General features: G+C 52.0%; 2 protein-coding genes and 1 long non-coding RNA gene across 10 annotated transcripts in view; 1 reads left to right on the top strand and 2 right to left on the bottom strand.

The window, feature by feature from the left end:
* MINK1 (misshapen like kinase 1) overlaps window positions 1–2,202 on the bottom strand; it is a 60,615-nt gene extending 58,413 nt beyond the window's left edge. For all 8 annotated transcript variants that reach the window (XM_082197488.1, XM_082197489.1, XM_082197491.1 and 5 more), the window contains exon 1: window positions 2,048–2,202. In XM_082197488.1, the coding sequence (XP_082053614.1) occupies window positions 2,048–2,104 (57 nt within the window). In that variant the 5' untranslated portion in view covers window positions 2,105–2,202. The remainder of the gene's footprint in view (window positions 1–2,047) is intronic.
* LOC309518140 overlaps window positions 1–12,009 on the top strand; it is a 178,407-nt gene that overhangs the window by 108,840 nt on the left and 57,558 nt on the right. The window lies entirely within an intron of this gene.
* The window catches only part of PLD2 (phospholipase D2), a 34,091-nt gene continuing 25,691 nt past the window's right edge, over window positions 3,610–12,009 (bottom strand). The window contains exons 17-24 of the mRNA XM_082197531.1: window positions 11,641–11,745; window positions 10,455–10,543; window positions 8,389–8,502; window positions 7,398–7,447; window positions 7,030–7,164; window positions 6,759–6,912; window positions 5,803–5,914; window positions 3,610–4,585 (exon numbers count right to left, since the gene is read on the bottom strand). Coding sequence (XP_082053657.1) covers window positions 4,361–4,585; window positions 5,803–5,914; window positions 6,759–6,912; window positions 7,030–7,164; window positions 7,398–7,447; window positions 8,389–8,502; window positions 10,455–10,543; window positions 11,641–11,745 — 984 coding nt within the window. The 3' untranslated portion in view covers window positions 3,610–4,360. The remainder of the gene's footprint in view (window positions 4,586–5,802; window positions 5,915–6,758; window positions 6,913–7,029; window positions 7,165–7,397; window positions 7,448–8,388; window positions 8,503–10,454; window positions 10,544–11,640; window positions 11,746–12,009) is intronic.

Genomic DNA, 12,009 nt, shown 5'->3' with positions numbered 1-12,009 from the left:
CCTCTCTGAATATGACTTGTTGGGAATCACAAGTGGGGAGGGCGCTGTCGTCGTGCTGAGATTTTGCTTGTGGCCACTGTGGGAACAGGATGTTGGAGTAGACGGTGTTTGGTCCAGCAGGGATATTCTTATGTTTCCACAGTGGGAAAACACGGGATCAGCTGAGGCGAGGGAGGGCCGTGCTCCCCATCTGTCAGGACACGGCTTGTGCAACCTCCCTGAGGTGATGATTCCAGATACTGAGAGGCTCCCTCCCTGAATGAAAGGGAAAGGCAGGCTGCATTCCAAAGGGCTCCCTCGGCTCCCGATTCTGCTGACAGCGCACAGATGAAAGCAGCCCATCCTGCTACAGAAATGACGCATGCGTGCCAGCCTGTGAGGAAAACAACTTGGGAGGAGGCAACAGGTGAAAAACTCCACCTCGTAAACCCCACAGTGGCAAATCTCGCCACAACAATCCAGCCCTGCACATCACCAACCATGACTCACCAAGTTCCCTTTTAACTGCAAGAAACAGGAGCCGCAAGCACACTCACGCACGCAAATGAAAAAGCCACTGCTACACTCAGCAAGAGGGCAAACAGGCCTCAGACAGGCACCCCTCCCAGGTGCCATCTGCAAAGGGGGGCATTTTAGGCAAATCCATCAGCTGCAGCAGGCGCAGCATGAAGGTTAAAAGGAAAGGAGGAGGAAAGTTACTTCTCCCGTCGCTGTGTCCCCAGAGCCACCTTGCAAGCAATGACAGTAAAATCTTCCTCTTTAAAAGGGTCATTTTGCAAAGCATTACAAAGAGACTGCTGGTCAGGTTATTGGTATTTATAAGCAGTTATGCCTGGTACTAAATGGGGCAAGGAAGAGGCAGGTCCCTGCAGCAAGGAGCTTCCAGTATATCAATCATTTCCACTGCCGTGGGAGGCAACAGAGGAAGGAAAGGGAGAGGTGATCCCAGTTTCCCCTGTCCCCTCCAGTTTCTGAGCAAGGAACCCACAGAGGAAAGAATGAGCTGTGGGGACCCCAAGGGCTCCAGAACACCAAAAGGCACACTTTTAAAAGAGGGCCTGAAATATAGCAAGGCAACAATTATCCCGAAACTGTCAGGACTCTTCCTGGTAACAGTGACACTGGATAACCAGGGCGATACTCTACCGGGGTAAAGCGAATTCAGCAAATTCAGGTGGCAAGAGTTATTACGGATGACGAATATTCATAGAGCAAGTTAGATTGCGCAGGCTAGCTAACAACCGCGGAACCAGCCCAGTGGAAGCCGGCGGGGAGCTGCCTGCCAGTTTAAGGGCTAAACAAGCCTTTTAAAAACCAGCAGGAAGGAGATTGCAGGGCCCAGGCAGAAGGCTTTATAAACACAGAACCTTGAAAGGAAACGGTGGGGGGTGGGAGAGGGGGGGAAGGTCTGCCGCCCCATTAGCACAATCCGGCTTTTTAAAGCACACCCTTGTGCCCCCCCCCGCCCTAAAATATGTGCGTGCTCCGACTGGGAGACAGAAAGCAACATAGGCAGGGAGGAGGCAGGTGTCTCCCCACCCTGCCTGCTCTGCTCACCCCACCATCCCTTCGCTGGGGGGGGGGCTGGCTGCCTCTCCCTAATCTCCCCCCCCCAGCAGCTGATCTAGAGAGAGAGCAACCCCCACCCACAAAAAACGACTGCAGCAGCCAGGAGGGAAGAAGGGCTGCGTCGTGTGGGGGTGGGGGCGGCAGAAGGAGAGAGAAGGAAGAGGCGAGCCCGCCCCCCTGCCCCCCCCCGGTGCTGCAGGTTGCCAGAGGAGGGGGGGGGATGACACGGCACGGCTCGCCCCTGCAGCAGAGGCGCGCGGGGGGGGCTGGGGAGGATCCTCGCCGCCGCCTTCCAACCCTGGCACCCTCCTGGCGCCCCCCAACCCACGGACTACACCGGGGGGGGGGCGTCACAGCTGCAGCCCCCTCCTCACCCCTCCCAGCCCCACGGAGGAATTTTTTTTGGGGGGGTTGTGTCATCCCTGTTCCCTCCGCCTCCCCTGACCTTTGACCCCCCCTCCCTGCCCCCCCCGCTCACCCTGAGGGCGGAGAGGTCGATGTCGTCGAGGCTGCGGGCGGGGGCCGGGTCGGCCATGGCGGGCGGCGGCGGCTGCTGGTCCCCCCCCCCCTCAGTGCTGCTGCTGCTGCTGCCGCGGCCCCATCTTCTTCTTCCTCTTCCTCTTCCTCGCCCTTCTTCCCCCTCACAGAGCGACGGACGGACTGACAGGCGCCAGGGAGGGAAAAGCAGCGCCGCACTGCGCAGGCGCGGGGGGCCGTGTGGGCGGAGGCTCTCCCGCTCCGCGCAGGCGCGGCGGCGGGGAGAGGCGGCTCCCGCGCAAGCGCCTGGAGGGCCCGGAAGAGGCGGGGAGCGGCGGAAGTCACGACGCGGGGAGGGGCTGGGCGGCGCAGGCGCAGAGGGGGGTCCGCCCCGCCTTCCCGAGCGTGCGCGGAAGGGACGTGAAAGCACGTACGGGAGGCGGGGACTTGCACGTAGTCGAATACTGTATGCTGGAGGGAAGTGTGGCGGAAGTCGGAGGGGCGACGCTCGTGCTCCGAGGCGCATGCTCCGTGGAGCGGCGCGGGGAGCCGCCTTTTCCCGCCTTTTTCTAGCGGCGGTTTTTCGTGAGGTGAAAAAGCCCCACAGATTCGTCGCGGGAAGAAACACCTGAGGCGCCCAGACATTGTCCCTGTCGAGATCTATATTTCCACAGAAAACACCTTCTAACGCTGCCTGAAACAATTAAAACTGCCGCTCTCGTTTTAATGCATCAATTGGATTACTTCGTGTAATCTGAACCCTCCCGCTTCACAGGCGGCTTCTTAGCGCTTCAGAAATAACCACAGCGCCATCGCAAACAACACGGCCCAAGATTGCAGTTACTGTTATTTTACTTCATAAAATGAATACGCCGCTTCGTTATTACTATTTATTAAATTGGATTGTTTTTTCAAAAACAAACCCAAAAGAGGTTTGCCGAAAGAAGAGGACAAGAAAATCATTAATAAATGCAAAAAATAAAGGTGCACCAGCATTTTGGATATCTGGCCAGGCTTGTTTAAATTTTAAATAAAGATGGGCCCCTGTTGCTGCTCTGAGGGAGACGGAGCCGATTCAGCGCCTGGGACAGGCAGCTATGTTTTAAATATCTGACTGTTTGTCAATGCTTTTAAATATAGATAGCCAAACTAAGACCTGGGAGAGATCAGAGTTCGAATCCTCCCACGAAGGGGCCATGAAGCTCCTCTCAGATCTGAGAGGGGCAACAGCCCGTTGTGTTTTTGTTTAGAGGCAAAATTTGCTACGGATCCTCTCCTCAAATGTAGGCGATGCAAATGATCCGGATCAGCCCCGTCACCGGTCTTAGAGGGTTGCCATATTTTGAAGAGCAAAGACGACGACGCGACGGCGGCCGTTCCAAGCAAATAAATGCAATTTGTCTCCAGTTTTACCCCTGAAAAAGAGGATCTCTCTTGGGAAAAGAGGACACATGGCCCCCCTGCCACTGGACTATGGGGCAAAGAGCCCCCCATCTGCCTTCTTGTCATAGGAACGGCCAGAGCAATTTCCCCTCCTTCCCCCCAAGATGATTTTTTATTCGATTTCCAATTGACTTTCAGTTCAACAGTTCCACCTCCACCATGTTTTCCTTCAAAGCTTTTCCTATATGCCAATTTCTCGCCTTTACAGAGCACAGTTGCACCAGATTTGAAACGGGCCAAGATGTTGGCGGCCGTCTCCGGATCCCACTGGGAGAAATGGCGACAGAAAGTCTCAGGAGGACTAATGGAATCTTTATTATTGCTTTAAAATGGAGTTTCTTCTTAAGGCACCGAGGAAGCAGCATTGTTCGTTTCTTGCTGCGGCGGAGTAATGTTTTGCACAGTTCCTGCTGTTTCCGCTGCAGCCGAACCGGTTTCACATCCAACTTAAGGCGCCGGATTTAAACGGAAAGTGGTTCCGAAACAAGGGAAGTTGAGAGAAGCTATGGGGTGCAAAAAATGGTGGGGTGCTCCCTTCCAACCTCCTGGAAGCTTTTGGGTTTTTGGAAACTGAAACAGCACCTTCCTCACTTTGGAATACAAAATTAGTGCCGGTGGAAGAGAAGCGTTTTGTGGCTTTAAACCAGGCTGGCGAAAGCCCTTAAACTAATTCGCAATGGCGGAAGTTGCCCCAGAGGGTGGTGTCCCGTCACCCAGCTCTGGCCAAAGACAAGAGTCGTTCCTTGCCGAAGAATCCAGACAAGCCAGAGCTGCAAATGGGGGAGAGAGGTTCACGGGTCGCGTGCAGAGTGCAAATGCTCTCTGCGTGCCTCCTCCTGTTCTCCCCTCGGGGCTCCCCCCGCCTGCTGCGTCAAGTCCACACCTCCACGGGGATCATGCCCTCCTTGCTGTTCAGAGGGGGCAGGAGATACTCCTCGGCCAGGAACTCCAGGGGAAATTGGACCAGGTGGCCCTGCACCTTCTGAAGGTGGTCCCGGGCCAGGATGGGGCTCTCGGAGGCCAGGCTCTTCTTGCTGACGTGATGGTGCAGGTCCCTCCGGGACTTGACGGCGTCGGTGGGGAGGCAGGAGAAGACCTGGCGGAGAGGAGGAATTGCGGGGAGACAGAGAACAAAATGCCCAACATTAATAATGATAAATTTTTATTTATACCCCGCCCTTCCCGGTTCAGAAGACCGGGCTCAGGGCGGCTAACAACAAATTTAAAACATTTAATTGATGCAACAACAACAACAAAAAAAAAACAGCATAAAATACAGTATAAAACGTGAATACAGTGGTGCCTCGCAAGACGAAAAGAATCCGTTCTGTGATTCTCTCCGTCTAGCGGTTTTTTCGTCTTGCGAAGCAAGCCCATTGACGGATTAGCGCTATTAGCGGCTTTTAGCGGCTTATCTGCTGATCGGATCAGCTGATAAGCGGCTTAGAAAAAGGGGGGAAAGGGGAAAAAAACAGCAGGAACTCGCAAGACATTGTCGTCTTGCGAAGCAAGCCCATAGGAAATTCGTTTTGCGAAGCACCTCCAAAACAGAAAACTCTTTCGTCTAGTGAGTTTTCCGTCTTGCGAGGCATTCGTCTTGCGGGGCACCACTGTAACAATAAATTCAGAATTCAAAAATCAATTTAGGGGGGAAATCCATCCAATAAACAGATAATCACCAGGGCTAACTGGCTAAATTAGTCCTATTTGGGCCAGTGAGGAGACCAGGGGAGAACTAGCTGTGGGATCCCAGAGCAGGTAATCTTCCTAAAAAGGGGAGGGGGAGGGAAGGAAGGAAAGGGAATAAAAGATCAGGCTGAATTCAAATTAAAGGCCAGGTGGAATAACTCTGTCTTACAGGCCTGACGGAAGGAGGTTAAATCCTGCAGGGCCCTGGTCTCATGGGACAGAGCATTCTACCAGATCGGAGCCATCACTGAAAAGGCCTGGCCCTGGTGCAGGATAATCTGACTTCCTTAGGGCCTGGGACCTCTAAAGTATGATTATTCATGGACCTTAAGGTCCTCTGCGGGGCAGACCAGGAGAGGCGGTCCCGTAAATAGGAGGGCCCTGAGCCATTAAGGCGCAGGCCCTGTTCAAGGAGGTACAAAGACCTGTTGGAGTCAGGGTGCTGTCCCCAAGCAGGATCCTGCTCCAAGGGAAAGCTATGGGGCAGCAATGGGGAACCTAAGACCCTCCATCCCGGGAGGATTTTAAGCAGAGGTCGGGTGGCTGCCTCTCCAGGGCGCTTCCGTCGTGATTCCCGCACTGCCTGGGGCTGGACTGGATGACCCCTGGGGGTCCGCTACACACCTTGTCGTAGATGCTAGTGTTGGACGAAGCTGTGGCTTGCCAGACGTCCCAGAAGAAGCGGTCGCTGAGCGGGTCTTGAATGTCCAGGTCAGAGGCCACCCCTAAAACGCACCTGTCGGCGGGGTAGGAAAAATGGGTTTTGCCCAGGTCAGCGACACACAAAGCCGCTTTAGCTCCGGGAGACTATTTGTTCTGGAGGGTTTAATTTCGAGAAGAGGCGACACGATAGCCGCCGATAAAGAGAGGCAAGGCAGGGAGAAACTGGAAAGAGGGCAGTTTTGCTCCCTCTGTCAAAATAGCAGCAGGTGTTGAGGGCAACTAAAGAGGGTGAACGTTGGGAGAGGCAGAAAGATAAAGTCCTTCTTCACACAGCCCCTCGTTGAACTATGGAACTCACCGCTGCAGGAGGCAGCAAAGCACTGACCAGGATGGCTTTCAAAGAAGATGAGGACCCCAAGTTCCTTCTCACCTGCACTGCTGTCCAGCCAGACTCCCCCAGTGGGGTGGGGTGTCTCTAGGCCCCATGGCCCTGATCCCTGACTCAGTTCCTTTCTTACCCCCAGAAGACAACCCTGTGCTAAAGAGTATATGAGAAAACATTGTTCTGGAGTAAGCATATCGGTATGTAATGAATGATGCTTTGCAGGGTTAAAGAAAGAGAAAAATGGTGTAAAAACTATAAAGATAGAGGTAATCTACATTAGACACAACAACTTTGAAAGAGTAAAAGTGTTGAGGTCTCGGAACAAAGGAAGTCAATATGTGTATATGTATGTAATGACTAAATTAGAATGATGATATGGTTTTATTTGTAGATGTGTGTTTTTTTGTGTTTGTGTTTTTATTTTTTTCTTGTTTGCACTGTTTTATTTTGGATTCAATGTTTCTAATTTTTGTTGTAATTTTGCATTGAAAATAAAAAAGAAGAAGACGAAGACAACCCTGCCGGCACACACCTGAAGCAGTCGAGGCGCAGGCTCAGGGCAAACTTCCCCGCCTGGTACTCCTGCCCGCCCATGACGGACGGCACCAGATCCGTGTCCTCGACCAGGACGGCCAGCTCACTGTCCCTCTTCCCCAGGAGACTCCGGTCATTGATGTTGGCTGAGCCTTGGGGCAGGAGAAAGCAGGGAACCATTAAGGGAAACTGGGGGGGGGGGCAGCCCACGCTGGATGCTGCAAGTGGCCTCCTGCGGGGAGAGGCGTTCCCAGGGCCCCCCTCCTCACCGATGATGACGCGCCGGTCGTCCGCTATGAGCATCTTGCTGTGGATGTAGACCAGCTCCGTCAGGAGTTTTCCCCGCAGCTCCCCGTGGGTCCTCAGCCCGCAGAAGGAGATGTAGCTCTTCCAGTCGCCCCCCACTTTTCAAAGAAAGAGGGAGAGAGGTGGGTGTTAGCGGGCCTGTGGGGGCTTCCCTTTCCAGTTCCAGGGGGTAAACTCTGGAGCTTGCAAAGAGCGCAGAAACAGGGGCACTTCAGAGCATGTGCAAAGCGCCTTTCCCCTTGGCACTGTGGAAGCTGATTCTTGAATTGCAGGGGGTCGGAATTGCAGGGAGCAGAAGGCGGCTTATCTTGCCACCCCCCTCCTCACTTACTGACTGCTTTGAGCCGGCTGACGATGGATGCCTCCCCACGGCAGAGCGTCCTGGGAAAGAGGACAGGGGGAAATTAGACAGTGGAGTCACTTAGGGTGTCCCCCCCCAATGCACCTCCTTCCCCACCACCCTGTTGCCCCCCCCAGCTCTAGATATCAGCCTCAAGCACCCTGCTGAGAATGGGGGATGTGGACAGACCCTCCCAGACTGTCTTGGGGACCCTCCTTGACACCTTGAGATAGGGTGGGGTGCAAAGCAAGAACCTTGTGAAACAACATCTTAGGGGAAATGGGGAATGGCAGAGGCGGGGGGGGGGGGGATAATCTACAGTGCAATCGCATCTTGCACAGGGGTTTGCTTCCAAGGATTCCGAAAATCCTGGACACCCACATCCTTGGAGGTGCCCCATGGCTAGGGGGTGAGAGAGGTTGGTGGGGGACCCAATACTCTCCCAACCTAGTGTTGAGCGGGCCTTGCCCCCAAGCAAGGTGGAGAGAGAGCAGGAGAGCGCTTTTCAAGTAGCCCTGCTGGAAAAAAAAAGAGTTCTTAAGCTCTCTTCCTTTATTGGGGGGCAGTGTGCTGGGTCTGGGAAGCTCTGAAAGATCTGGTGGGGATCTGTGATGCTTGCATGAAATCTCATGGGAATCTGAGAAGATGGTGTGAGATCCCACAGGGATCTGGGAAGCTTGCACAAGATCCTGGGGGGATCTTGCTCCTCGAGGAAAACCGACAGCTTAAAGACGCTTTATGTGCCAGGCACCCCCAAAGGAATGTGGTGCCCAAAGTGCTTTTTCAAGCCCTCCGCATTGCTCTGGTTTATACTTGCAGGATGCAAAAATGCGGTTGTCAAAAAAGCACACAACGCAAAACTGGTAAATTATCACGTGATCCTGCACCCCTCGCAGCCAGCCTCCCTGCCTTTGCCCCCAGCCCCATTGCTGTGTCCTGTACCTGCTCCCACCACCCCCCCAGCCCCACTTTCCAAACTCACCTGTAGGTAAAGTGGAGAATGGCCTGGATGGAGTTTCCTCCGCCCTGGGCGATGTCTCCCTCAAACCCAGGCAGCAGCGGGAGCAGGACAAAGACCCGGAAGGGCTTCTTCTCACTGCAAGTGCAGGGGAAACCCCACCGTGGTTAGTGGCTGTGGCCCCCGGAAGAACTTCCTGGCCCCCGTAAAGGTAAAGGGACCCCTGACCATTAGGTCCAGTCGTGACCAACTCTGGGGTTGCGGCGCTCATCTCGCTTCATTGGCCGAGGGAGCCGGCGTACAGCTTCCGGGTCATGTGGCCAGCATGACTAAGGCGCTTCTGGCAAACCAGAGCAGCACACGGAAACGCCGTTTACCTTCCCACCAGAGCAGTACCTATTTATCTACTTGCACTTTGACGTGTTTTTGAACTGCTAGGTTGGCAGGAGCAGGGACTGAGCAACGGGCGCTCACCCCGTCACGGGGATTTGAGCTGCTGACCTTCTGATCGGCAAGTCCTAGGCTCTGTGGTTTAACCCACAGCGCCACTCACGTCTCTCCTGGCCCCCGAGTCCCCCACAAAAAAACACTTTGCACCTGGCACCATGGGAATGCCTCTGGGATTGCTTGGTTTTTTGTTTTCCCCCATTTTTAAAATTGTTCCCCCCCCCATACCAAAACCGTTGTTACAGAAGTAAATATCAATTAGGGAAAAAGAGGAAGCCAGCAACAACAGTCCTTTTACAAAAAACAATAAAACCAGCAAAACATGTCAAGGTTCAAGTACTGAATGCTGGTTAAAATTCACACTGGTTTTCTAAGCATCCAGGACAGGTTTGTTGAAGCAAGAATGTTTTTAAATTCAGTATACAGCTGAAGGCTGACATCAATCGGCAGGGAGTTCCAGAGTGTAGGGGCTGCCACACTATAAGCACAAATTATACCTGCTCCCACCATGAAGAGCATTTCAGGATTCAGGTGGCATTGCAGGGGGTTGAGTAGATTACCCTGGGGGGGGGGCGCGTCCCTTCCGACTCTACAATTATCTATACAGTGGTACCTTTGTTCTCAAACACCTTGGTTCGCAAACACCAAAAACCCGAAGTAAGTGTTCCAGTTTTCGAACATTTTTCTGAAGCCGAAGTCCGATGCGGGTGTCGGCTATTGTTTCCGGCAAGCCTGCACCAATCAGAAGCCGCGCCCTGGTTTTTGAACATTTCGGAAATCAAACTGACTTCCGGAATGGATTAGGTATGGTGCTTTTGTTTTTGCTATTTATTTTGCGTTTTTGAGGCTTTTTCAGTTAACTTGTTTTTGTGACTGTGTGGAATTTGTTTTTGTGATTGTGTTCACAAAAACTGTGTTCAGCTACTGATTGATTGACTGATTGTGTGACTGCGGAGATTGATAAAAGCCCCCCCACCCAAACAGTGACTATCATCAGTGCAGATATGAAGAAAAAATCATTTTAATTTTTATCATCTACAATGCTGTCTTATTTATTTTATAGTACAGTACGTTGATTATTGCTTTCATTTTATGGATAAATGGTCTTGTTAGATAGTAAAATTCATGTTAAATTGCTGTTTTAGGGGTTGTTTTTAAAAGTCTGGAACAGATTAATCTGTTTTGCATTGCTTTCTATGGGAACGCACGTCTTGTTTTCGAATGGACTTTTGAGAGCCAAGGTACCACTGAAATCAAAACAAAGGGCTCCAATAATTAGATCCATATTTCATTTTTTTAAATTCATTTAACCCTTCTCCAGCTGATCCTATTTTCCCTTTTTTTTAAAAAAGCCAAACAATGTTATAGCTAGTTGAACCGATCTATCAGATCTCTAGCCATTTATAAAAGGAATAATCAATGCACATGTTTTTTTTGCCAGGCTGGCATTCGTGTTTTGATTTTATGGGAGCGCCTCCAAGCCAAGTTAGGGAAGGGGGAACTTGAATCTGGAGGCCTGGTGTGCAATGCAGCCCTTGAAAGGGAAGAGTTGTGTCCCACCGAGCATGCGCAGAGTGCTTACCCCACCCCCTGCTAATGAACCAGTGCAGCTAATCTCAATTTGGGCCAAAACAGGGACAGACCTGTGGGCAAGCAGCACTCGGTCAACAATGGCGTCTCCCACGGTGTTGATCACCGAACGCCCGTCTGCACAGCTTATGAAGAACTGGTTCTGGGGGAGGAAGAAAAGAGGGTGCATGGGAGAGGGAGGAGAGAGAGAGAGAGAGAGAGAGGTGTCTGTGCTGCAAAAGACAAACAGAAACCCCCGGCTTTTCCCTCCCAAAACCGGGGCTCCTCTTAGCTGCCTGGGGACATGTGTTGCATTAATAAAAAGCGGCACTCTGCCCTTCCTCAGAGACCTTCTTGCTTATCTGTTATGTACTGAAGTTCTCACCCTGGGCCAGCAGGGGGATACTGTAGATAGTTTTCACTCAGGTCCACATATGCAAATAAAGGATTGAAAGTGACGTTCTGTGATTGGATAGTTACAGAAAGTTGTTACTGTTGCGTTGTAGTTGAGCACTATATAAGCAGGTTAGCTGAACCCTTCAGCCCAGTTCTGTTCTGGCTTGTGAATAAACAAGAGCTGTTTGAAGAATCGCTGTGTCGTCTGATATGTTCACCCACAACTTAACATCATCTGCACTCCACTCTACGGTTCCAAGGTGGGTTGCCACCTTAAAAGCAGTTCAAAGCGAAGAGAGTTCCTGGGCTGCATGCAGAATGAACTAGGCAAGGAGATGTGCATGTCAAAATCACATCTCAGCAAGCAATATGGTTCCTTTGCCCTGCAAAGCTCCAACAAATATACGAAACAGCCCACATGGTGCAAAATATGTGAAAATCAGCAAATCCGCACAATTTGGATTCGTCAGAGAATCCTACTTTTTCTGGGTTTAGCGGGAAGAAATTCCAATGAAAATCCTCGTTATTACATATTTTTGCATGGCTGTTTGTTTGTATATATTTTATATATGGATGTTTTATGACGGCCTATATTTGTAATGCCTGATAAAGGTTTGGCAAAGTAAAATACAATATACTAAAATAAAAGCAGCTCAAAGCAACTCACAGTCACGGAAATAATGACACGCTCCTCTACTGCCCCACCCACAAATTTGACTCCCCCCACCCGACTCCCATTTCCCCCATCCTTCTCCTTTGGACCCAAAGGAAGAGGAAGAGGAGTGTCTCCAAACAGCCTCAGGGTCTCAGTCTCACCCCCCACCCCATACGGCCCCCCACCCCCTCACCTGTCCCAAGACTTACCTCAATGTATAGGTAATACTGGCTCTCCTTGATGACGCTCAGGTAGGCGTTGTAGATCGAGTGTTCGTGGAGGCCGGCTGACCAGCGGTCCACAGAGCGCAACACCTGCAGGAAACGGAGGGAGGCCAAAAAAAGCTTTTTTTACTGTTTCTTCTCCTACAGAACGACAGCCCTGCGAGGCGGGGCAGGCCAAGCAGGAGAAGGTGCAAGAGAGAGCCCGGCCCGGCTGACCTGGGGCCCTTCCTGTTTGCCCTCACCTTTCCATGCACCCCTCGCAATTCCCAGACATTCTGTGTCTGAAAACCAAAAACAGGTCTTGCCCGGGTTGGACTAAATGACCTGGGGAGGGCCCCTTCCAACTCTAGGAAA

This window comes from Podarcis vaucheri (assembly GCF_965113315.1).
Source record: "Podarcis vaucheri genome assembly, chromosome: 13".
NCBI lineage: Eukaryota > Metazoa > Chordata > Lepidosauria > Squamata > Lacertidae > Podarcis > Podarcis vaucheri.
The sequence above is the reverse complement of the archived record's forward strand: the minus strand, read 5'-3'. Positions and strand labels throughout refer to the sequence as shown.